Source organism: Aspergillus multicolor (assembly GCF_047715735.1).
Source record: "Aspergillus multicolor strain CBS 133.54 unplaced genomic scaffold BDW74scaffold_10, whole genome shotgun sequence".
Lineage (NCBI taxonomy): Eukaryota > Fungi > Ascomycota > Eurotiomycetes > Eurotiales > Aspergillaceae > Aspergillus > Aspergillus multicolor.
The window spans coordinates 724,627-747,629 of NW_027395961.1; the positions used below are offsets into that span (position 1 = coordinate 724,627).

Genomic DNA, 23,003 nt, shown 5'->3' on the forward strand with positions numbered 1-23,003 from the left:
TGAGAGTCTTGGATGCGATGCTTGGTGAAGTGTCGCAGCAGCAGTCGCAGTAAAGTAGAGGGTGAATAATCAACTGCGCAGGTATCTCGCATAAGATTGTGGTATTAGAAAAGAAAACTATCTACGTACGACAGGAGACAATCATATTCACTCCGATCGATAACTCAGATGAAGTCCAGGATCGAGGACATCACGCTGCTTGCGATTCACTTCCGGACAGGAAAAAAAAGTCACAGGGAACTACGCCCGATGGCGACAACCGCGGCGGGTCATGACGTGCTCGGCCAGGCCATGGAAGACTCGATCTCGAACAGGCCAGGAAGGCTAAAGCTGATAAAAGGAATGCTCGCATTCGCGATCTGAAATCTGCGTTCGGGGGTTGCATGGATGCGATGGGAGTGTAACCTTTGAGAAGGCAGAGTTGAGAATCAGGGCCCGCTGGCGGAGGATTCCGACCCGCTTCCGTCCATGGTCCAGTCGCTGGCAGCAGGTTTTTTTAGACGCTGCCCAGTGCCCAGGGCTACACAGATAAGAGCACAGAACTTGATTCGATTTTCTACAATCTGTGTAAGGGTCTTAGGATCAATATTCTTTGATTGTTGATAGCTGTCACACATCAGAATTTCTCTAGAAACGCCTAGTCCATAAGCTTTATGGTGTCTTAAGGTTCTAAAATCGCGCCATAGTGGAATCCCACTCCGGAAAGGGCAGTGACGTAATTGGCGCCCGCCCCCGAAGGCCTCAAGTGGAGGATTTCAACGTGCGCGCCAGCTCGGACCGGAGGTTTCCCCACGCCCGACTAAGCTAATCTCGACTGGATCGCTTCCGCGTGGGAACTTACCATGGGTGTTCTGCAGCAGAAGCAAGGGTTCATGCCACGGTCATGCCACGTCAGGCAACTGATTGTACGGAGTACAGCATGTGAAGCTACGGAGTACGGAGATCGGAGAAGGCGTGCCTCGTCATGGCTATATGCAGGTTGGCAAGAATATAGTGGTAGATACAGAAGATAGTCCTTACATCCCCTCGTCCTCCCCAGCAAGCAGAGCCGCATAGTCGTCCGCCGACGCAAAGGTCGGCAGGTGCTTGAGCTTGCGCCGCTTCTTCCGGTCTTTCTTGTCGTCTTCCTTGGGGAGTTCCACTCCGCCCAGCTCGACATCGGACGGTAAGTCCTCGTCGCTGTCGATGAAGGCTTCCTCGTCTGAGACGTCCATATCGAAGGCCTCTTCGTCGTCCTCCTCGTCCTTGGAATGTCGGCCCTTCTTGGCTGCCTTGGTCTTGGCAGGTACTTCCTCTTCGACATCCTCCATCTCCTCGTCGGACTCGTCGTTGAAGATGACTTCATCGTCGTCACCCTCTTCGTCGGACTTATCGTAGGCCGACTCGAGGTCATCCAGATCCAGATCATCGTCGCTGTCACCGGGCCCTTCGACATCCGGCTTCGAGTCAACCAACGCCTTCCAGATTTCTGATTCCTGGTCGCTGAGGTCCTCATCAACATCACCCTCTTCATCCCGGTCAACAGGATCCTTGCCCTTCTTCTTCTTCTGAGCCTTCTCCTTGTCCTTGCCGAGTCGGCTAAAGTACTCGTGGAAGAAGGTATCCTCTGCCGACACATCCTCGGCCTTCTTCCTCCAGAAGGCCTCGGAGTTGAGCGGCACTTGCTGACCTTGTTGGCCGGCAGTGACTAGTCTATCCTTGGCCTCGCTGCCAGCAAGGGGCTGCATGAGCGACGAGCCACGCGTAGAAGCTGCGGCCTTGGGCGTCCTGTAGACGAATCGGTCGAGGAAGTGTGTCAGTGTGTGAAGGGTCATGTCGGGCTTTCCGCTCATCGGCTGATGCTCGAGGAGATGAGCCGCGTTGACTGATACGGAAGGGTGAAAGTGTGATAGGTAAGGTAGCTATAATCGTAAGCATGGAACGAGCGTGAATGAATAAGGTAGGGTACTCACGATTTCCCAGAGACAAGCCTTGTCGGCATTGCTATGCTCTGGATCTCTCTTGCGGGGGTCGTAGCCGTTGGTTGGCTTGGGTTTCTCGTTAACTGCCGGCTGTTCCTGAACATCATCCTCATCCGGAACATCTCTGAAAACCTCTTCTTCGTCGCTTTCGTTGTCTTCTGGTTGGTCGTAGAGAGAGTGGAGGCTGATGAAAGTCTTCTCCAGCTCACGGATCAGGTAGAAAACACCGCAGATGAAAGCGGGCTGGTGGAGTCCAAGGACCTGGACGATACGCTTCACGAATGCCTTGATTCGCTTGGCGTTCACGTCGTTCTTGAGGGCCTTAAATAGCAGGTTGAGGTAGAGAGATTGCTTTGAAGATGTAGCAACACGGGGGTCGAGTAGGGATTCGTAAAGAGTTCGGTAGAAACGACCGGTAGATACTCCATGAGTGGATGTCAGCTGTTGGATCAACATCAGGGCCTGGATGCTAGTGTTGAAGTTCGATGAGTGGGTAATGCGGAAGAGGGTCTCGATGTGCTTGGATAGTCGCTCAGTGTTGGAGCTCGTGAAGGGGTAGGCTCGGTTGACACCAGTCAGGACCGCCGAGACCAGCTTGTCCTGCATCTCCTCATTCTGGATCTCTGCGTTGTCCTTGTCCTTGGCGCTCTGCTTCTTGCCTTTGCCATGCTTCTTGTCACCCTTGGGGTTGAATTTCTTCTTAGGCTTGAGCAAAGCGACGAAAAGGGAGAAGTAGATGTCAAGCAATTGAACGCCGACTTCCTCCTCCTTCGCGCTGAGCACGGTCTGGTTGAGAGTGATGATAGAGTAGTACTTGGCATGCTGACTTTGACCCGGTCGGAACAGAACTTCCTCAACCGCCTTGACGATGGTGGGCTTCATCAACGGGTGAGACTGTTCAAGCTGCAGGAGGAGGTAGGACGCTCGGGACGCAATCTTCTTCGATGTGTCACCGAGCTTGTTGACGAGCAGTCGCAGCAAGTTAGCTTCCTGCTCTGGCTTCTCCTTGAGCAGCTCAAAGACATAGCTGACCGCTCGGGAGCGAGAAAACTCGATCTCGTCGTTACACCACACCTCCAGAATCTTCAGCATTTCAAAGTACTGATCTTTCAGGAAGTGCTCGAAGGCCCAAGCTAATAGATGGCCTTCCTTAAGACCGCCGGGGAGGGGAGAGCCTTCGGACCATCTGCTCCCCTCGCCTTGGAACGCGGCGATCAAGGCTGGCTGATTCGCAAACGCGCGAAGTCGGCGGTCGCTTGGAAGCAATGTACCCTGCGCGAACATATCCTTCAACGAGCGGAGAACTTCAACCGCCTGCGCACGGCTGCGTTTCTTTCCGAGCGCGACCAGGTTCTCTAATGATTTGGTGTTGTGCAAGGGCGACTCTTGTACGGCCAGCGTCAAAGCCGAGATCTTGTCACTGAGGGTACCAGTGGTCATGATGGTGCTGTAGAACTTGTATGAGGAGGATGCCGAGGCCTGCTGAGCCTCCGCGTACAGCTTGTTCTCTTTCTCGAGTAGCGAAATGGCATATTTGTGCACGCGTTCGATAAGGTGGCGGGCGAGCCCGGAGTCTGCTTTGGTGGAGAGGGTAGGAAGGCTCGTCATGTACCAGTCTGATCGAGGTAGGACGGTCTTGGTTTCAGTTAGCACATTATCGTCAGATTTAGGATTGAAGCACTCACGAGTTTCGAGAACTCTTTGGGAAATATGACTTCGGGTGCCGTTTCTTTAACCTATCAACTTCGCGTTAGCTGTATTCGTCTATGACAAGTCAAGATCGAAAAAAAATTAGCGATTAAATAGGTTGTCCATCAGGCATGTGGTGATTTTGGTCTCATGGCCGCGAAGGCTCTGAAGTAGCAAATACGTAGAATATGCAAACATCATCGGACGCGCAAAAATAGATGGCTATCGCGAACGTACCTCTTTCTTCGCTGGTGTCTTGACTTCCGGTTCAGGGGCCTCATCTGAGGATTCGTCTTCTGGGGACTCCTCTTCAGCTGACTCGGCCTCCTCTTCATCGTCCTCTTCTCCGCTTTCCTCTTCCTCTTCCTCTTCCTCCTCCTCCTCGTCAACTTCTTCTACCTCATCATCCGGAAGATCATCGGGGACAACCTGACCAGCAGCCGCAAGAATACTCGACAGCTCCTTCCTCAAATCCTCAGCCGACCCTTTCGAGCCCTTCGAAGGCTTGGTGTCTTCAACCTCAGACTCCGAATCAACACCGGCAAGCATATCGAAATCTTCCTCGGTGCCGCCCAGAGCCAGAATCTCCTGCCGAAGGGCATCGTCTCCATCAACCTTATCCGACTTCGGCTTCGCGTTCTCCTTGCTCTTATTCTCAATCACATCGCCGTTCCGATCCCGCTTCTTCCCCTTGACGCTGTTGTCGGGTTGAGGTTTCGACTTCGAATCGGGCTTCGTAGCGGTCTTCGCATTGTTGGCAGGAGCATTCTTCGCCTTATTGTTCTTCGACTTCTTGTCGGCGCCCTCCTTCAACCTCTGCTCGATCTTCTGGCGGAGACCCGCAAAGGCGCTCTCTTCGATCTGGGGGAGGGCATCGGCCGCTGCAGCTGCAGGCTTCGTATTCGTAGTCTTGTCCTTCTTGACGGGAACGTTGTTGGCGCCCGTCGACGTCGACTGCTTTGCTTTGCCTTTAGCCATGATCGGAATCTTGGCTTGTAGGCTTGTTGATGATCGGCCGATAACTTTTTTTCTGTCCCTCGACTTTTTTCTGCCGCGCGGATTTGGCTCCGCCTTGGCCGCCGGAGAAATGTGGATCCGGGTTCCGACCGCATTTCTTGATGCTGGGGTTGTTTCGGGGCGCGAGAGCTGGTCAATTCGGAGTGTACGAATCAATTATTTGACGTTTTTGGATTCGATAAGGGAACTTTATTATTTCTGTTATTCGGGGGGTATTCGAATTTGCGTGATTCATGATATTCGGGTTTCGCCCGGCTGCGGGCCGGTTTCTCAGGCAATCCCCAACATACACATGGAATCCGCGAGTAAATCGGGTATCAAGATGTAACTATACTGTAAGGACCTCTGCTAGCCGTGGAGAACTTAGTACTAAGAGAAGACAGACAGATGGGCGAAGTCGAGCATCCAATGTCTGGATGCCGACGAAATACCTCTCGAAAACCAGAGATGGCGAACCAGGTACCTTTAGCTCAAGTCTTGTCTTCTATAATGCAGCTGATGATCAAAGTGGATGTAAACGACTATCTGGAACGAGGAAGCTTCTATCGAAAGGTGTGTACAGAGTGGCCGAAGGAGCAGGCAGTACTGACCACCCTAGGCTTACGCGGGCATTTTCCACATGTTGCCCTTAGGGTTGCGAGTACAGGAAAAGCTGGAGCGTCTTATTGACAAGCATATGCAGTCACTGGGTGGGTACATTGCCACATAATTTTTCCGACATCTGCTAACTGTTAGCAGGCGCGTCGAAAGTCTCGCTGTCTTCGATCTCGTCAGAAGAGCTCTGGGATAAGTCCGGGCGATTGCAGGACAACTCAGAAGTAAGCCTCACGCTGATGATTTACGGGCCTTGCTCACAACAGCTCCTAGTACTTCGCTTTCCGCGACAGGAAAGACGCTCGATTTCTCCTTGCGCCGACGCACGAAGAAGAAATCACTGCCCTGGTAGCAACCAGCGCTCAGTCGTACAAAGTCTTGCCAGTTCGGCTGTATCAGATTTGTGAGTTGCGAGCACTAGCCCCTCAGAGTTGCTACTAATTGAGTAGCGAGGAAATACAGAGATGAGCCGCGGCCGCGACAAGGCCTCCTTCGCGGTCGAGAATTCATCATGAAGGATCTCTACACCTTCGATCACGATGTGAAAAGTGCACTGCAGACATACGAGGCAGTGAAAATCGCTTACACAAGGCTCTTCAACGAGTTGAAGATCCCGTACTTGATGGCTGCAGCGGACTCGGGCAATATGGGCGGAAGCATGAGTCATGAGTTCCACTATAAGAGCCTGAAAGGCGAAGACACGATCGTTAGCTGCGACAACTGTGACACCGTGTACAACGACGAGCTCGCGGACGGATTAGCGCCCAGTACCTCTCCCGCTGAGCAGGCTGATTCAGCCCCTGGGTTCGACCTTGAAGGAGAGCCCGTTCCGGCGGGCGCAAGAGTCTCCACTGGTCTCTGGACGACGATCTCAAAGGATAAGAGGACCCTAGTCCGTGTTTGGTACCCGATATTCACGGTGCACGAGCGCAGCAACCAGCCGATTGCCCGGGAGGTCAATACGCATGCAATGAAAGCCATCGGCAGCGCCGCAGGCTATGATCTCGACACTGGCGTCGAGAACCCCCTCGAGCAATGGACGACCTACGTGCAATCCTCCAAGGCGGCTGAGGAGGGTTTCACAGAGCGCCCGCAAGTGCTCGATGTGTACGACTCACACGTGCACGCCTACAACAGGCCGCCGCTCAAGATCCTGGAGGAAGCAGGCTGCGCCATCGAAGACGTCGAGTGTCTCCGCCTCGACACGTTCCCCGAAACGGACCGCAAGCTGAGCGTCACCAGAGTCCACACGGGCGATCAATGCCCCAGCTGCACGCAGGGCGTGCTGACGGCGCAAACGACCGTCGAGCTGGGCCACACATTCCACCTTGGCACGCGGTACAGCGAGGTCCTGGGGGCGCGTATTGTGAATAAAGAGAACGACAGGGTGCCAATGCAGATGGGCTGCCATGGGATCGGCGTCTCGCGAATGATCACCGCGGTTGCTGACTCTCTTGCGGATGAGAAGGGCCTCAACTGGCCGAGAGTCATTGCGCCTTGGGAAGTTGTCGTTGTTCCCGCGCCGAACTGTAAGGAGGACGCTGTCGTTGTGTATGACTTGCTTGCCTCCGATAAAGCCTCGCCTATGGACGTGCTGCTTGATGATCGCGACAAGACATTGGGCTGGAAGTTGGGAGACGCAGACCTCATCGGGTACCCTGTGATCGTCATCGTGGGGAGTGGTTGGAGGAAGAACCGCACGTTAGAGGTCCAATGCCGGCGCCTGGGGATCGACGAAGACGTCCCGGTTGGAAGCATACACTCGTTCGTGCAGTCGTTGTTGACAGCGCTGTAGCTGCAGTAGCAGTCGGTGTACCCTTTCAGCCTCCGGTCCTCAGCCACACCTGTACCCTACTGAGCCACACCCCCCTTGTACAATATCTGTATAACAGTGTAATTTATAGGCACCAGCCACAGTTCCTTTACTCCGTATGACCTCAAGGCAGATTCTCACGCGGGTTGCCGCTTAAGGCTGCATGACTCTAGACTCCGAGCACTGGCACATGGGTACTCTGTAGAGTCCATTCAAGTAGTGCCCTGCTCCACTCATCCTCTCCAATCCCCTTTCACCCCGTTGGCCCCTGCGTGATGCCTGGACTCCGCAGCTGCAGCTCCAGCCAATCATAGCCGCGCACAGGCCCTGTACAGCCCCAGTCAGAATCAACCTGAAGCAGCCTTGTTCTCCTCGGCTTTATTCTGGAAGCATCAAAGAATTCTAGATCTACATATACTTCAACGGATTCCGTCTGGTTTAACAATCTTCAGCATCAACTTCTTCCCATTTACAGCTCTCAGAGTCTTCTTCTCGAACGCGGAGATCATCAGCATCCATTAACACAACAACCTTGACTACCCTACTGCCTAATTTAACCGCCCACCAGAGAACAACATCTGCCTTACACACTACAAACCACAATGTCCAACTCAGAACCCCGCGGCCCCCTCGCCGCCATGGCCTCAGGTACCCTCACCACCCTAGCCGCCCTCTTCGCATGGAACACATTCTCATCAAAAACCACTCCAGCAGCCCCAGCCGCAGGTCTAGCCCCAACCCCAGCCCCCAAACAAGTCCGCGTCGGAGTCGCAGTCTTCGCCCTGAACCACGAGAACAAGTTTATCCTGGGCAAGCGGATTGGTTCGCATGGTGCTGGTATGTTACCTACCTACCGACCCTCCTTCATTTCTCAAAGAGAAACTCAGAAAAGGGAACTATTGCTAACATGTGCATTGTGCAGACACATGGGGTCTCCCAGGCGGGCACCTCGAATACGGCGAGAGCTGGGAAACCTGCGCAGCGCGTGAACTCCAGGAAGAAACGGGGTTGAATGTCGACATTAGTTCCGTGCAGTATCTCACCGCGACGAACGATGTCTTCGCCAGAGAGGGAAAGCACTACGTTACGATCTTCGTGGGGGTTCGGGTGAAGGGAGGTCAGGAGCCTGAGGTATAACGCCGTTACTGCTCCGCTAAACCATGTTGCTTGCACATTAGCAGTATTTTGTGGATGATGGGATGGATGAGTACTGACTGTCTTTAATAGATCCTCGAGCCAAACAAGTGCGCCGAGTGGAGGTGGCTGAGCTGGGAGGAGCTCGCGGCGGACCGGCAGAAGCAGGTTGAGGCTGATGGGGAGGGGAGAGAGACGGAGGGGCGGAAGCTGTTTGTGCCGCTGTTGAGTCTGTTTGTGCAGCAGGCTGGGTTTAGGCCTGCTGTTGCTGAGGTTTGAGTCTGGGGGATGGGGCTGGGACTGGATTAGTAGGTGAGGGTTTGGGCTTGATGGATTGCTGGATATGATACGGTACTCTGCCTGGTTGCCGGGTTGCCGGGTTGCCTAGGTGTTTCATAGGTAAATCGATGGGTGCGAGAGCAAGAGGTTGATCGCGCACGTTTACGTGAAGGGGCAACCATGGCCGAAAAACGGGAATCATCTCCCAGACAATATAATGCGATATACGTGATCGGGAGTGCTTCTATTGAGGGTGAGCAACTAAGTCAAGTCCAGCTTGCGGTACCGTAGTACCGGGGAAAAGCACAAAGTAGGCCGGGGTCCATGGTAGACATGAAGAAGACCAACGCGAAATCCAAATGGAGGTGGTGTGAGAGGTTAGATAGGTACCAACGCCATCAGTCAAAGTACTCATACCTTACCTTATCTAAAGCAAACCCCTTCCAACCTCTTACATCCCAGCGTTGCATCATCGACCCAGCGCTCTCCACAGTCCAGAACAAGACAAATGATAGAAAACAAGTTGCCAATAGCTGACAGACCCCCTATATTCAACCTAGCTCATAAACGCCACTAGCTCTTATCAGGATGCGGATCCTCCTCTTCCACTATCTATAAACCTTGGGAGGAATCGCAAGGGACCACAAAATCCACTCAGTCTCTCTCCATGCAGCGCAAGGCCCCACAGGGGCTGAGTTTCTGAAGCCGGCGATGGAACTAGAGCACATGCACGCATAACAAGAACGCTAATTATTACAATCTTACCAGTCCCTATTGCGAATTAAGTTCCATGCATGTCAGGCACCAACTTACAGCGTCGAGGATGCCTTGTCCCAGAATAGATGGTCCATTCGGCCCTGGCCGGGGTATACGCTGGCTTCGATGCACTGCCTATCATATTTATGATTACACCAGTGGTTAGATATATCGCACTCAGAGAGGAGAGCCAAGTCAAGAGAAGGGAAGAAGAGAAGATAATATGGGAGTGCCATACCCCCACGCCACTCGAAATGCATCCCGGATTTCGTCGCGCTCTTCGCGGCCAAAGGACCAGAATAGATCCCTGTTCAACTGCGTGCCTTTTGCACGGCCCATCAGGATATAGTAAAGGAGCCCGCCCGGTACCGGTCCGTCATCGTCTTGTACCGTGATATGTCTCTGTTGTATTCAAGGCGTTGACATGCACTGATTCGTCGTTAGTGTCTCTAGCTGCTCAATCCACTCGCGGGAAATGCGGGTAAGTGTGCTGCGTTCTGCGGAGAGGGTGTATTGGGATCCGGCGTATGGTATCCTAGATAGGTTCAGTAATGTTACTGTCGTTGGAATTATTGCTACTTCGGAGAGGAAGGCTCACTGCAGGACGATATGCATAACAGCGGTATCGTCTGGATAGTGAACATTCTGGCAGAGGAACGTGCCGTATGCTGCGCTCGGTACCCCCCGCCCAATTCCAGTTTCGTTGTAGTCCTCGGCCGTGAGTTGGCTGTGCTTGTCTGCTAACTTTGATTCGAGTCTCCAGGCGGATGCTGATGCTGATGCTGATGCTGATGCTGATGGCGTGTTGGGGCCCTCTGGTGGCAGCTGGATGGTTTTGCCGATCAAGTCGTCGAAGAGCTGCAACTAGCCCTCATCGGCGAAAGCCATTGGAATAGCTGCAATAGAATAAGATTGATGAGGGAGGCTGGTAGAGTAGTACGTTGTAGAGTGGTGAGGGAAGCAGGGAGGATGATGGTTGTGTTGGTTGAAAAGAGAGTTTCCTTCCACCGCTGCCAGGTCACACTACATAGAATGCTAAGTTTCCTCTCTTTTTGCCTTGAGAAGTGATGCCGTTTAGTTTTCGACTACAAAAAGATCGGTTTAAAGACGGCCATGGCCCGCAGGTCACTCTACAGGGACAGGCATATGCTACCTGGCTGGGGTAAAGGACTCCTAGACGAGGACTTATTCTTATGCGTGTCTCTGCTATTACTATTCATATTCTCACAGTTCCCAAACTCACTAGTATCTTATCCCTCAACGGCTTGAACAGAGCCTCCCTATTTGCTGGTCCTGGGTCATAATAGCAACAATTCACAAATCATTAAGAAAACCTCCTATCGCCTCACTCAGCATCCTCGCACCCTTTCTCCGCATCATACTGAAATGGTTCACATTCGCCATTGGAGCAAAATCCACCTTACTCTCAGGAAGCAAAGTCTCCCAGCCGCACGGTCCAAAATCCGTCCTCGCCTCAGTAAGGAACTTCAAGTCTTTGGAATCATCTGGTCTCCGCTCAAACCTAGGTTCGCAGTGCTTGTCAATCGCGTCAGACGCCCAGATAACCTGCATTCTGGGAGCTGCTGATGTAGGATTGAATGGGGATGCCCAATAGTCGTGGAGGCTATTCACGCACGCCTCGAAATGCCAGATCAGCCACTTTGGCGGATCTTTTCGGACGCCGTTGACCTTGACCTCGCCCAGGAGCCCAATTTTATCGCAGTACTCGTAGTAGCGTCGAGGGAGGTGGTCCAAGCCTCGTGGCACAGGGCAGTCGATGAGGATGAGGTTGGTGACCACGTCGCCTTCAAATACCAGCTGTTGTGCAACGTGATAGGCAAAGATGCCACCGACCGACCACCCAACGAGCACGTACGGTCCTTGCAGTTGCCGACGGCGAATTTCCTCGACGTACAACGCGGACACTGTGTCAATGCCGCCATAATCCCAAATCAGCATCTTCGCATCCGTGTGGCACTTTCTGCGAAGGACGGTACAATGACGCTGGCGACACTTTGCGCTAGAAGGAGATGAGCATTACAACGGTCCCAAAAACCTCACAAGCGCGATATTATAGGGACGGGTAAATGAAGCGCTATTCATACGGAAGGGCTATGAGCTGGGGCTATCAATAGTGGTATCTGGGGAACGAATGAAATCGAGGCAGATGTGCATCCCAAGCAGACATCACGGAGAGCTTGGAACAAAAAGAGGCCATAAGCAAGGCTGGAGGAAGGACTCCTGGCAGGTTGCCGGTACCTAATCGCCCAGGGCGCCGGCGGGTCTAACCATCCAGCGCTAAAATGGTCCTTTGCGGGGGTGCTCACAAATGAAAACGAGCATTTGTCCTGCCTTTCTATATCGTTGACAGACCTCGTCCACCAGCTGCTAAACTCCGTACAGAGCCGCGCAGAATCCCAAGTACATACACTCCCAATTTCCCACCGTCATTTATTGACGAGTACCTCGCCCGCCATGCCATGATCCAAGGCGAGACTGAATAGCGACCGACAGCCTCATGCTTTCTGGACCCCAGGACCGAGCCCACCAACAAGAGTCTAGGAAATAAGAATATGTCGATGGCGCTTTGTCCTTCGATATATTACACATTCGCAGGATCAGCCACGATGACCTCGCGGCGGAAATCAGCCGCCTTGCACGATTCTCAATACACGTATCAGGGCCGCTTAGCGCCCAGGCGAAACTGGCACAGTGCCTGCTTCAAGTTGATTGGCCAAAGACGTAAGCGCTTGGAGATGAGGCAGAATTGCGAACGCATCTGGCCAGCCTGCTTCCTAGTGATCTCAAAACATTTAGCTATGGCCTAAGTCTCTTATATCAGTGTTGATCTCAAATACTATTGTCCGTAGCCGCCTCTCGAGCGGTCAACTGGCGAAAGCACTTCTTGATGCCTATTATATCAATATGGCTCGTTTGGTGCGCTTCCATGGTATGGGGTGTACGAGCCGATGATGCCTGGGATGATTTCTCGAATAATCTCGCTACTGACCTCTCGCCGCTCATTGCGCTATTCGGAGAGCAAGCTACAAAGCAATTTCTCAGCGAATCTCTATCTCCACTGGATAACTTCATATTCGCCATGGCACCCCTCGGTATTCTGATGGCCGTCGTATCGGCTATTCGAGTCTGCGGCAGCTCGTCCCTTCGCGCATTCATTGGACGAGCTCAGGAAGGAGGTGGCACTGTCGAGGCAGAGCTGTGCTCCTCGACGAGCCGCAGCGTCAGCGAGCTCTATAACAATGGAGGGATCGCGCGGGTATTTGGGCGGCCAAAGATCCTGGAAGTCGTTCGAGACCCGGTGTCAAATGACTTTTATGACGATCACGAGAAACGGAGCAGATTCAGAGCCGGTATCTTCACGTTCAGAGAATACAGGTCAACTGAGAAGGGAACCGAGGAGTGGACAGAGGCCAGTAGTGGGCTCGGGACCCTTTTAGGGGAGAAGTCGACCAGAGTCGAGCCAGTAACAGAGGCCAAGAAGATGGATGCGGACAATGAGCTAGCAGCTCGCAACCCCAATTTGTCTCTGAACATCGGTATCAAGAGACAGCCTGACTGGGTGTTCTGGTCCGCTGCACTTCTTGGATTTCTGATACAAGCCGCGGTGCTAATATTTGGTGCCATTGTGACGTATCGGCTCCGCTGGGAGAAAGACGGTCGTCTTCCAGACCCTTGGGCATTCCCCCTGACGCTGGCCGGCACCCTGCTACAGTGCAACGGGATGTTTCTCTGCGCTCGCCTGGTTGAGCGGAGCACTAAGGAGCGCAGATTCAAAAAGAGATCGAACTCGCCAGATACGCAGAGTCGGCTGCATTGGCTGCAGCCGGGGAACCAGGCTGTAGGAGACCAGGTCTTCGATGCATTTGCTTACAGTGATGCAAGCAAGCCCCTGGACGATTATGTTTCTTCATACAAAGACGAAAGCTTCGAACCGGTCTTTCTGGTTTGGGTGGCTATCAGTGTGACGGTGGGTGGATTCGTTTTGCAATTTATTGGACTAAGGGCGATACATTCTTCAGTGGCAGTCTTTCAGCTAGGGGCCATGGTGGCGATGAGTATGGTACGTGCCGGGCTTCGTGCTCGACGTTTCGATAAAGACGAGAACCAGCTTCGTCATATTATCGAAGAAGTTCAAGGCCATGAACTTGACTGGCAAGCATTGCAATTCGAACCAAAAAACTCGGACCAAAAGCCTTACTGGTTTGTTTTCAGTGGTCCGGTTGAAGAGCAAAGCAAGTCCAAAACAGAAGGCGGAGCTGTCTTTATCGAAAAACTGCATGATAGCAAGGCTCGCACGATTGTCGGTTTCGAGTCAAACTCCGATGCGGAGGAAGCAAAACTCATATCGGAGGCCCAGGAAGATGATCGCGATGGCCAAAAAGTATCCACGAAGCAGCAACAGAAGCAACGGACACGCAGGCCGTGTTTCGCGGTCCGCCTTTTCAAGTATCGAGCCCGGCTTGCGCAGTTGACAATGGCTGGAACCGAAATAAGTACCCTGTCGATATGGGACGATCAACATGTGGAAGTTCGGAACTGTGCTAGGAAACTTCAGGCTGCCATTGAAGGAACTGCCGAGATCATGTTTTCCGACACCAGAAACCTAAATAGAGATTGGAGAGGTATATCTTCTTTCAACTGGGCATTGAGTGCTGCCGCCGGGTCTGGTAACACGCAACAATTGAAAAGGGAACCAGTGTTTGTCGCAATCCGGAGAGAATCCGAGTCAAATGCCTGGAAAATCGAGCTGCCAGAAGTGGAAGCTGTGCTGGGTCTGTGGACATGGTCCTGGAAGACTGGGCCTTGGAGAGGCCATTGGAAGGGAAGTTATTCAGGAGGCCCAAGTGGGCCCAATCTCAGGAGGGCTGTTTGTGAAGCCCCGGGAAGTGACGAGGCTGACCTCGTTTTATGGATGGACGGTATGAAACGGAAGCCGCAAAGGGAGAATATGGTCGGGGGGAAAGCTGCTCCCCCATTGTTTGGTCTGTGTTCAGTCAAGGCAGGTACGCAGGACGTTCTTACCATACCCGTCAACTGTTGTCTCGTGGATGCCTGCACTCAAGATATCTTCATGTCTTTTCTCAGCGCCGCTGCCAGCATCACCGACAGTTTCGGGGGCACGACCAAACCAGACATGGGATCTCAGAATTTCATTCTGGTCAATGATAAGCTGTCAAAACTTATTCAGCTTTTTGAGGACACTGGCATTGGGTCAAGAGAAGATGCATATTTATGCACAGTTCCTGTGCTGCAAGCAAGAGCGCGACTTCCATCAGCAAGTCAGTGCTTGGATACCGCCAGGCTAGCGGCCTCTGATGCAAGGAAACGCGGAGATTGGAGACATGCTCACGCCCTGCTGCACTGGACCTGGCGGAGGTCCAAGACTGTGGACGAAAAGCAGAAATCAACGATTGCGCTTGGGGAGTTTTATCGCTGGGCGATACTCGACAAAAGCGACGAGAATCGGAGCCAACTTGATCCCTCTTTGGCGCTGCGGTGGATAAACAGAGAAAAGGGCAACCACCCGCCGGCAGTGGAAGAAATCTTGACGCGCTACGAAGCGGTCTTCTATGCTATTCAAATCCAGAATCAGCCAGAAAGCTCCAGAATTTTGGATGCGATGAGACAGAACCAGCACGTAGAAACGCTGGTGATGTTAGGGCGAGGAATCAACTCAAACCAGGTGGACGAAGAAGGACGCACGCCGCTCCATTGGGCCGCTATTAGAGGCTGGATCGAGGTACTTGTCGGGTTATTAGAGATTGGAGGAGCACCAGATTTGGAAGATAAATTTCAACGGACAGCACTGTCATATGCTGCTGAGAGCGGAGATCTGACCGTGGTTCAAATGCTCATCAAGTCAGGCGCTTTCCCGAACAAAGACGATAAGGATCGTCGTACTCCGATTTCGTACGCTGCTGCAGGGGGACACGACTCAGTCGTTGAGTTGCTTGCGAAGGACATGAGAGTAGCTTGCAATACCACGGACATTGAGGGTCACACGCCTCTCCATTGGGCTGCAAGGAATAACCGCTTGCGCGCGGTGAATATATTGCTATCCGCAAGCAAAGCCAAGCAGCAATTGATAGACGCACCAAGTAACGACGGACTCACAGCGCTCATATTGGCGCTGATGGGCAAAGGAACTGAAATTGCCGTCGAATTGGTGGACAAAGGAGCCAGCTGCGCAGTCCGAATTGGGGGAAAACCGGCATGGCAATGGCTCATCGAACGAGGTCTCCCAAAGTCCGCCAAGTTCCTTCTGACACATTTAAATGATGCTTTGACTGCGGAAACCCGTCCTTTGCGGAATAAGGCGGACATTTACATATATCCAGAGTCAGCAGACGAAAGCATAGTCGCAACCTTTGGACCGGACAAATTCCCGTCGACGGACGAAGTGGCAATCACAATTCTGGATGAGAAGTTGGAACCTGTGACAGCCACAATAGACTCGATGATGGGTGCTGCACAGAACATGTACCGAGCATTGGTAGTCTACTCTACGGTCGAAAGCCAGCAAAATGAAGTGTCACAGACGCCCGTCTCTGAGTATGGAATGATGGGTCTCGTACTGGCCTGCCAATCAGAGGACACAAAAGTAACAGAAGAAGTCATCAAGGCAGCGGCAGGAAACGGGAAACATGGCCAGACTATCTTAACCTCGCTACTAAATCATCGGCCCGAAGAACTGAAGGTTACAGACGATGTGATCATCACGGCAGCAGCAAGCACTTCCTTCGCGGCCCCCGACATTCTCGCCCTACTGCTAGCTCACCGGCGCGAGGAAGTAAAGCTCACACCAGCCATGGTAAAGGCCGTAGCATCTGGCTACAAGACCCAGAAGATCATAAACCTGCTGCTGGACAGCCAACGCAAAACAAAGGAAATCGCAGAAGAAACCGTCATAGCGATGGCGGCGCATCGCCGGTTTGCCGGGATGTTCATGCAGCCATTGCTAGCCTCTTATCTTGAGAAAATAACCATCACGGAAGAAGTACTCAAGGCAGTAGCAGCGAATGAGAGCCAGGGCTATCTGGTCCTGTCGATGCTCATGAGCTGCCGATTGGATGAGCTTCCGGTCACAGAAGATGTGGTCACGGTAGCTGCAGCGAAAGGGGGCTATTCCCATGGCATTCTGAAATTGTTGATTATATTTTGTTCCGATGTGGTGAACAAGGTCACAGCGAGGGATGAGATGCTGAGACAGTACGTCTCGGCTTTACTGGATGATCCACAGGAAATGAAGAAAATAGAAGAACGGGTCAGGAGCACGGTAATTGCGTTGAGTGTATAATTCATGAAGAGGCATTCAAACAACTATATCAGACAGAAATTTGGGAGACTATGTAGGCATTCCTTACTTTGAACACCACTTGAATGACTTAGAAGGGAGTATCGATATAGACGTCTGACCAAACTAGCAGCACCGCTAGTTGGAGTCGGCAGCGATTATTCTGGCCATACTAGTAAGGATCAGGACACGAATATCCTCATTGGAAATCATTGATGGAACTGTAATATGCAATCCTGTCACGTGCACAACAATACCCTAAGCATGCACCATATAGTTCTCAGCATTGGTATGGTTTTATGCCGACCGCAAGGATAAACTACGTTGAGAACCTAGAGCCTATCAACTGAAGACTCAAGAATGACCACCGGCAAAGAAGGCGGAAGATCATCAGCCGCCGTACCCCATGTACTCTCATTCCTCCCTAGGGTGAGAATGAGCTCACCCCCTTCCGTAAAAAATTCATGGCCGATCCAGTTTCGCGAATAAGGCTCTCCATTCAACGTCGCAGACTGAATGTATATATTCTGGTACGTAGCATCGAAGTTGACTGTCCTCACCTTTGCCGTTAGATTCGTGTGGGGGCTTGTGATATCCACTGCTTCAAAGAATGGAGCAGTTATCAAATACACGTTCTGACCAGGATTTGGGAAAAGCCCCATCATTGTCATCGCGACAAAGGAGCCCATGGCTCCTGAATCATCATTACCGGGGAGGCCTGCCGGCGTAGGGCTAAAGAAGCGCGGAATGTAAAAGTGTGCGCGAGCAGTAGACTTCCCTGGTCGGCCGGCGTAATGGTATTGAAAAACGGTCAGGAAGGAAGGTTCATTGCCGATGTAGGTTATATTCTGGTCATGGAGATAATCGAGCCGACGGGTGAACTCTGCAGGACCGCCGAGGAGGGTGACCAGCGTCGACATATCATGAGGGGTGAAGCTAAAGAATCAATACTTGAACTTGAAGCATGGCAGAAGGCTCACAATTGGTACTCCCACAAACTAGACTCAAATGTTTCTGCCCCAGTGTTTTGTAAGGAACAGGCTCGACCACTTCTATCAATATTGGAACATGTAATGGGGTTCTATGAAGCGTTAGGATCGAGTCAAACCCAAGGAAAAAGATGTCACTAACTTGGTAATCCCAGGTGCCGTTCAGATGCTTTGGTTGAAAGAAGCCTCTGAAGCCGGTATCTGCACCGGAGAGGAGAGAATTCTGATCGGCCCTGAATAGATTCTGCCAGTATCTGCTCGTTGATTCATACTTCTCAGCATCGCCAGTTCTGTTGAGACCTCGAGCCATCTGTGCAATGGTAAAGTCGTTATATGAGTACTCCAAGGTACGAGAAACACTGCGTGTCATTGTCCCAAAACCCATATAGTCGAAGTCTTCGACAGGGATATAGTTGAGCGTTTTCCAGCTTGCTAGACCTCCGCGCCCTTCGTTGCTCCAATCATATGGTTCCACTTCGGCATCCTTTTGCACAGCTGCATATCCATCCTCCCAGTTAATCCCCTCGGACAAACCCTTGACATATGCATCAGCTAGTACCACGTCCGCATTGGAACCACCCTGCGTATAGCCTAGCAGTAATATTGTTAGCAGCATCTCGAAGTTCGAGGAATGCGATGTATACCTTTGCATAAAGACATGCGGCAATCAGGGAGCCAGCCAAGATGCCGCTGTGTGTCGATCAACGAGCGTATCATTCTTGTCACTGCTGGAGGATCAACAATTGTCAGGAAAGGGATCTGTGACCGAAAAGAGTCCCAAAGACTATCAACAGTCAGAGATGTAAATATTATTTCCAGACAGGTCTCCCTTACCAATAGAAAGAGTCAAAGTAGGGCTCAGCACTCCTCCAGAGGGGATTCTCCCCTGTGTAATCCTGAGGGTTTACCATAGTCCTGTAAATTCCACTATAGAAGTTGGTAAGGACCGAAGAGTTGATTCCTGTTCTAGAGACGCGGATAGGCGACAGCTTCTCTGTCCATAGATTGACTGCAGCAGACCTCGTAGCATCGAAGTCAAAGTCAGGTATTTCATCTTCAGCATTGCGGCACGCATGAGTAGCACTAATAAAGCTCAGTCCGACGCGGGCTTGTATCGTGTGATTAAGGCGTGGATTGAACCGAACAAAGCCTCCGGCCTATCCTTATCAGTTATACTCTGATGTCATTCAAGATCACCTACCGGAAGAGGATAACCATTTATGCTCCTGGATACCGTAAGGTTCTTCACACCGGTACTTGCTCGAGAGTTGACAAAAATCCCATTATCCCGAATTCCTGCGTCACCGTCAAAGTCCGCACAGAAATAAGGCACATAAGAGCCACTGCCGAAGCTAGGTAAGAAGCGTGCAGAGCCTGTCAGTCGACCTGTAGTCTCGTCGACAGCGATCGTACCGTTGTCTTGCCGCGAGTCAGACAAGTCACTGAGATCCAGCAGGATAAGGGGACTGGTATCCTGGCTAGACGCAATCCGGAAGCGGAAAAGGGAGGTGTGATGGGCGGCAGTCATGTCCACCTGGATACCAGAACTCAAAGTCAAGCCAAAATACCCTGGGCTAGCGACAACGGAATTGCGGTCATACGTTGTCTTCCGCGTTCTTTTCGAATACGTGCAGCCATTGACGTCGTCTCCTATGCATGATACATAGGGAAACAATGGGAAGTTCCCAAGGGAAGGTTGACCACCTGTGCCAGAGTCATGCAGACTAGAGAAACCGGTTATGTTACTGTCGTCAAAGGTAAAGCCTCCTTGTCTGCTTGGGGAGTCGGTATCCGCTACGGCTTTGGCCATGCCATAAGGGATTGTCGCTCCGGCAAACACGTTCCCTATAACATGTTAGAGAGAGATTTCATAAGCTAAAGCTTTCCGTGATATTACCTCCATCTGTGCTTCCTATAAGTGGATTGACGTACTGCAACACGTCGTAATCATCAACAAGAGGACGAGCGTCGAGCCCATGGACCAGAACGGCCCGAAGCAGCGCGAGAAACAACGCATGAATCATTGGGAAATGAGATCTTGCGTAGCAAAAGACCGAGTGCCTCGAAAGTCAATGGATTATCGGTTCTGGAGTTTGAGAATCGCTGTTTGGAATGCGGCCAGGTATGTCGGCACGACCACGGAGGGGAGGACGGGGTAGCCACTTCCCCGATTCGCGCGAGGGAATCATTTCAGCGCTATTAGAAGCCATTATCAATTAAGCAAATGCCCCTGATGATCTATGGCCGGGATCCTCACCGGCGTCGACCTGACGCGCCTCCCTGCATGATGCAGGGGAGAGTCGGGATCAGTTGATCGGGGTCCCATGAGTCTCATGGCCATGAGAGGCAATAAAACATTGCAGATGTCAGCATATTCAGACAGGGGTAGTCCATAGAGGTCTGGACCACGAAAGGTCACAGAGTTGCAGGGGAGATGAATGTTAGAAGTCATTTGCTAGGTCGGGAACCGACGCGTGACCACCTGAGCACACCGACGCGCAAATACTGGGGACAACATGTTTTGATCCGGACTGTGTAGTAACTCCGACACCAGAATTCTGAAATGAATTTGAGACCGATTAAGCCCCGAAGGCAGAACCTGTTCGTATCAGTCGTATAACTGAGTCTATATACAGATATTGGTATATAAAAGATGCAAGAACGTCTATATGCACGCATGTCTATCCAGCGACATACCATACCATCATCCATAATACCTGCAATGGAAGATACATAGCCTTCGACCCAGCGGCTCCATCCAATCTCCCCATCATGTATTTATTCGTCTAAGCCTTGAGCAGCTGCTTGCTCTCCAAGTAGTCAATGATCTGCTTCGCAGCATCCTCAATCTTCAGGTTGTTGTCGTTCTTGATGCGGATCTCGGGATTCTCAGGAGCTTCATACGGAGAATTAATTCCGGTGAACTCCTTAATGATGCCCGCGCGGGCCTTCTTGTACAATCCCTTGGGGTCACGCTCTTCCGCAACCTTAATGTCAACATCGACATAGACTTCGATGAAAGGCAGACCAGTCTCGTCGTTAGGTGTAGGAACCTCGTGCAGCTGGCGCGCTGTGGCACGATCCGCGAGGAACGGCGAGATAAAAGATGTGATGGCGATGGCAGAGCTGTCGGCGAAGAGCTTAGCGACCTCAGCGATACGGCGGATGTTCTCGGTACGGTCGGCGTCAGAGAAACCGAGATCCTTGTTCAAGCCGAAGCGGACGTTGTCGCCGTCCAGACGGTAGGCGTGCAGGCCGCGCGCCAGCAGTTGCCTCTCAAGCTCGACGGCGATGGTGGACTTTCCGGAAGCGGAGAGACCGGTCAGCCAGATTGTGAAACCTTGTTGCTTGCGGAGGTCATTGCGCTCCTTGCGCGTGATGCCGGCGTGGTGGGTGATGTTTCTAGATGGTGGGGGTTAGTCCGGTGTTGATAATGATGGAATGCAGGGGTTTGGGATGGTAGACGGAGATCCGTACGTGGCCATTTTGAACGATTGAGCAAGTTCACCTGAAGTCTATAAGAAAATGAGTGTTTAAGGAAGTTGGAGGGAGGAAGAGGAATAAGAAGAGGCGACAGATTGCCGCGTAATAAAAATGGGTTGGCGGGGCTTTTGAAACCGCGGGGGGACACCGACTTCGGGACGGAATCCAAGGCTTGTCCTCATCCCACGCGCGGATGGCGATTGCTGATTATATGCTATAATTTCAGGTACGTGGCCAAGGATTAGCACATTACTTGTATTGCTGGATATAATTGCTCAATTCAGGCTCAGATACGGTATATGTACGCTACCAACATGCAGTTCAATAACCAACCAGGTAGAATATAGACAGAAATAACCCGGCCGGATCAATTGAATTCGAAATCGTAATACACATAGGCCGTGTAGTCTGCACCGCCGCCCTCAACGCCATGCATCTCGTTCGGATCCTCCTTCTTGACCCGGCCCTTCTTGTCTCGTCCGAATGCGTTCCCGGCCAGGTACGAGTACTTATCGTCGAGGTTCTTCTTGGCTTTATCGGCGTGCTTCGAGCTCGGTGTCTGCTAGCTATTAGTCTTAGCTTCTCGGATATATGTGTAGTACATACCTTGACAAGCGTGCAGACAAAGTCCAACGGAAGACCGTAGCGGAGTACCGTCTCCACAAATACCCGGAGGACGAGCACATGTACCCATACCATGACAGCCTCGCTCCATGACGTCCGGCCCAGCCGCAATGTCTCGCCCCAGAGCTTGCGCTCATCCCCGCCTACCCGCTCAACCTCCCGGCGCTCCTCTTCCTTTCCACCTTCCACGTACTTGAAGTCTCGGGGAATCCATTTCTGCTCGCGACACTTGTGGACGAACTCTGTGCTGTGCTTGCGGAATGTCGTAACAGCGTACAGAGTGAACTCATCATCGGAGGCGACCAAGTTCGCGGAGCGGGGAACAACCATGGGCGATACCGTCTCGTAGGTCTTGAGGAAGTCTTTCACTTGTTGCGCTGGGACGGCGACAAGGTGTGTCTCGATATATTCGGAGTGCTGGACGAGTGTACGGGGGTCAACAACGGAAGCAAGAGACTTGGTGGATAGATTTCCGCTGGCTACGTTAGCTGATGCACCGAAAGTTGAAGCTGAGTAAATCACGTTTGTTTCCGTTGAAGAGTAGCTAGTGTATTCTTGATCTGGTTGTATTGCGAGTATTTCGATCGGAGGTCGCTGTCGATGCTGACGGCTTCCTATGACGAGTTAGCCCGGACCAATATCATTCCGACGGAACCTACCTTTTGTAGGAGATCAATCAATTCAGATAGCGACCTGTCGGCGCGGTATTTGACTTTATTCCACGAGAACGTCCGGAGGTACTGATCCACAGGCTCTATCCTATGTCAGATCCACCCCGCGATACAGCAAATGAAGAACTAAGAGCCTGACGTACTATCGTTCACCGTCTTCATCTTCTCGATCTGCGCCTCATCGCCCTCAAGGATATTCTTCAACGCATCGCCGACCTTGCTAACCACACCCTGACAGGCAGCCTCTAGCTTGGCCAACTCGTCCGCCTGTTGCACAAGAGCATCGAGAGTACCAATCTTAAACTCTGGAATCGGGAAAGGAGCGACGGTGCCGTTATCCGGGGAGACGGTAGCTGTGATGGCGTCGAGAGCATCATCGCGGTGGTGCGAGGGAGTGATGGACGAGGGGAGGGAAACGAGGAGGTATTTGGTGGACTTGGACATGACGACGGTTGTGGAGAAGGCAAAATGTGAAAGAAAGTTATCGCCGCGCCTGGCAGGGCATGGGATACTTGTGATGGAGGCTGGAGGTCGGGGATGAGTGATGTAGTGGGTAGCTGTCCGGTTGGATTATTGTCCGAAGCTGCGGTTGGCGGAGGCGGTCGGGGTGCTGCGGAGCCTATACTATACCTCCCAGTCACAACCCAGGCATATCAAGTACAACTGTTTATTCAGATA

The 23,003-nt window shown here is 52.0% G+C and overlaps 8 protein-coding genes across 8 annotated transcripts; 3 read left to right on the forward strand and 5 right to left on the reverse strand.

Moving 5' to 3' along the window:
- Nucleotides 1–639: 639 nt before the first annotated feature.
- BDW74DRAFT_152304 (RNA-binding ribosome biosynthesis protein MAK21) lies at nucleotides 640–4,750 on the reverse strand. The gene is made up of 4 exons (XM_073724344.1): nucleotides 3,888–4,750; nucleotides 3,647–3,697; nucleotides 1,953–3,596; nucleotides 640–1,901 (listed from the first exon to the last, which is right to left on the reverse strand). Exons 1-4 carry the CDS (start codon nucleotides 4,626–4,628, stop codon nucleotides 1,017–1,019), a joined length of 3,321 nt encoding a protein of 1,106 aa, XP_073584666.1. The 5' UTR covers nucleotides 4,629–4,750; the 3' UTR covers nucleotides 640–1,016.
- A 72-nt stretch (nucleotides 4,751–4,822) lies between these two features.
- BDW74DRAFT_152307 (putative proline--tRNA ligase AIM10) lies at nucleotides 4,823–7,226 on the forward strand. Its single transcript, XM_073724345.1, has 7 exons — nucleotides 4,823–5,002; nucleotides 5,051–5,126; nucleotides 5,176–5,219; nucleotides 5,266–5,356; nucleotides 5,406–5,485; nucleotides 5,535–5,664; nucleotides 5,711–7,226. The coding sequence occupies exons 1-7, from the start codon at nucleotides 4,901–4,903 to the stop codon at nucleotides 7,054–7,056; spliced, it is 1,869 nt and encodes a 622-aa protein (XP_073584667.1). The 5' UTR covers nucleotides 4,823–4,900; the 3' UTR covers nucleotides 7,057–7,226.
- A 242-nt stretch (nucleotides 7,227–7,468) lies between these two features.
- Nucleotides 7,469–9,188, forward strand: BDW74DRAFT_152309 (nucleotide triphosphate diphosphatase NUDT15). The gene is made up of 4 exons (XM_073724346.1): nucleotides 7,469–7,722; nucleotides 7,786–7,911; nucleotides 7,997–8,205; nucleotides 8,302–9,188. The coding sequence occupies exons 1-4, from the start codon at nucleotides 7,677–7,679 to the stop codon at nucleotides 8,485–8,487; spliced, it is 567 nt and encodes a 188-aa protein (XP_073584668.1). The 5' UTR covers nucleotides 7,469–7,676; the 3' UTR covers nucleotides 8,488–9,188.
- Nucleotides 9,189–10,506: 1,318 nt separating this feature from the next.
- Nucleotides 10,507–11,758, reverse strand: BDW74DRAFT_152311 (thioesterase domain-containing protein). Its single transcript, XM_073724347.1, has one exon. The coding sequence runs from the start codon at nucleotides 11,200–11,202 to the stop codon at nucleotides 10,558–10,560; it is 645 nt and encodes a 214-aa protein (XP_073584669.1). The 5' UTR covers nucleotides 11,203–11,758; the 3' UTR covers nucleotides 10,507–10,557.
- Nucleotides 11,759–15,174: 3,416 nt separating this feature from the next.
- BDW74DRAFT_152315 (ankyrin repeat domain-containing protein) lies at nucleotides 15,175–16,624 on the forward strand. Its single transcript, XM_073724348.1, has one exon. It carries the CDS (start codon nucleotides 15,227–15,229, stop codon nucleotides 16,559–16,561), a length of 1,335 nt encoding a protein of 444 aa, XP_073584670.1. The 5' UTR covers nucleotides 15,175–15,226; the 3' UTR covers nucleotides 16,562–16,624.
- Nucleotides 16,625–16,890: 266 nt separating this feature from the next.
- On the reverse strand, nucleotides 16,891–19,571 carry BDW74DRAFT_167579 (glycoside hydrolase family 92 protein; the record flags this gene model as incomplete). The annotated part of the gene is made up of 7 exons (XM_073726710.1): nucleotides 16,891–17,494; nucleotides 17,539–17,639; nucleotides 17,690–18,138; nucleotides 18,192–18,331; nucleotides 18,382–18,704; nucleotides 18,749–19,392; nucleotides 19,445–19,571. 7 exons carry the CDS (start codon nucleotides 19,569–19,571, stop codon nucleotides 16,891–16,893), a joined length of 2,388 nt encoding a protein of 795 aa, XP_073584671.1.
- A 563-nt stretch (nucleotides 19,572–20,134) lies between these two features.
- On the reverse strand, nucleotides 20,135–21,105 carry BDW74DRAFT_152318 (adenylyl-sulfate kinase). Its single transcript, XM_073724349.1, has 2 exons — nucleotides 21,025–21,105; nucleotides 20,135–20,949 (listed from the first exon to the last, which is right to left on the reverse strand). The coding sequence occupies exons 1-2, from the start codon at nucleotides 21,030–21,032 to the stop codon at nucleotides 20,334–20,336; spliced, it is 624 nt and encodes a 207-aa protein (XP_073584672.1). The 5' UTR covers nucleotides 21,033–21,105; the 3' UTR covers nucleotides 20,135–20,333.
- A 174-nt stretch (nucleotides 21,106–21,279) lies between these two features.
- Nucleotides 21,280–22,867, reverse strand: BDW74DRAFT_152320 (H(+)-transporting V1 sector ATPase subunit C). Its single transcript, XM_073724350.1, has 5 exons — nucleotides 22,469–22,867; nucleotides 22,314–22,408; nucleotides 22,177–22,268; nucleotides 21,637–22,129; nucleotides 21,280–21,589 (listed from the first exon to the last, which is right to left on the reverse strand). Exons 1-5 carry the CDS (start codon nucleotides 22,767–22,769, stop codon nucleotides 21,398–21,400), a joined length of 1,173 nt encoding a protein of 390 aa, XP_073584673.1. The 5' UTR covers nucleotides 22,770–22,867; the 3' UTR covers nucleotides 21,280–21,397.
- Between the last annotated feature and the right edge of the window lie 136 nt (nucleotides 22,868–23,003).

Coding starts and splice junctions, on each gene's coding strand:
- BDW74DRAFT_152304 (XM_073724344.1), bottom strand. CDS start 4,628: ATGGCTAAAGGCAAAGCAAAGCAGTCGACGTCGACGGGCGCCAACAAC. Junction 3,698..3,887: donor AGACACCAGCGAAGAAAGAG/GTACGTTCGCGA, acceptor CGAAGTTGATAG/GTTAAAGAAACGGCACCCGA. Junction 1,902..1,952: donor AGGCTTGTCTCTGGGAAATC/GTGAGTACCCTA, acceptor TTACGATTATAG/CTACCTTACCTATCACACTT.
- BDW74DRAFT_152307 (XM_073724345.1), top strand. CDS start 4,901: ATGATATTCGGGTTTCGCCCGGCTGCGGGCCGGTTTCTCAGGCAATCC. Junction 5,486..5,534: donor GATTGCAGGACAACTCAGAA/GTAAGCCTCACG, acceptor AACAGCTCCTAG/TACTTCGCTTTCCGCGACAG. Junction 5,665..5,710: donor AGTTCGGCTGTATCAGATTT/GTGAGTTGCGAG, acceptor CTAATTGAGTAG/CGAGGAAATACAGAGATGAG.
- BDW74DRAFT_152309 (XM_073724346.1), top strand. CDS start 7,677: ATGTCCAACTCAGAACCCCGCGGCCCCCTCGCCGCCATGGCCTCAG. Junction 7,912..7,996: donor GATTGGTTCGCATGGTGCTG/GTATGTTACCTA, acceptor TGCATTGTGCAG/ACACATGGGGTCTCCCAGGC. Junction 8,206..8,301: donor AGGGAGGTCAGGAGCCTGAG/GTATAACGCCGT, acceptor TGTCTTTAATAG/ATCCTCGAGCCAAACAAGTG.
- BDW74DRAFT_152311 (XM_073724347.1), bottom strand. CDS start 11,202: ATGCTGATTTGGGATTATGGCGGCATTGACACAGTGTCCGCGTTGTAC.
- BDW74DRAFT_152315 (XM_073724348.1), top strand. CDS start 15,227: ATGAGAGTAGCTTGCAATACCACGGACATTGAGGGTCACACGCCTCTC.
- BDW74DRAFT_152320 (XM_073724350.1), bottom strand. CDS start 22,769: ATGTCCAAGTCCACCAAATACCTCCTCGTTTCCCTCCCCTCGTCCATC. Junction 22,130..22,176: donor ACTCTTCAACGGAAACAAAC/GTGATTTACTCA, acceptor TAACGTAGCCAG/CGGAAATCTATCCACCAAGT. Junction 21,590..21,636: donor TTGTCTGCACGCTTGTCAAG/GTATGTACTACA, acceptor AATAGCTAGCAG/ACACCGAGCTCGAAGCACGC.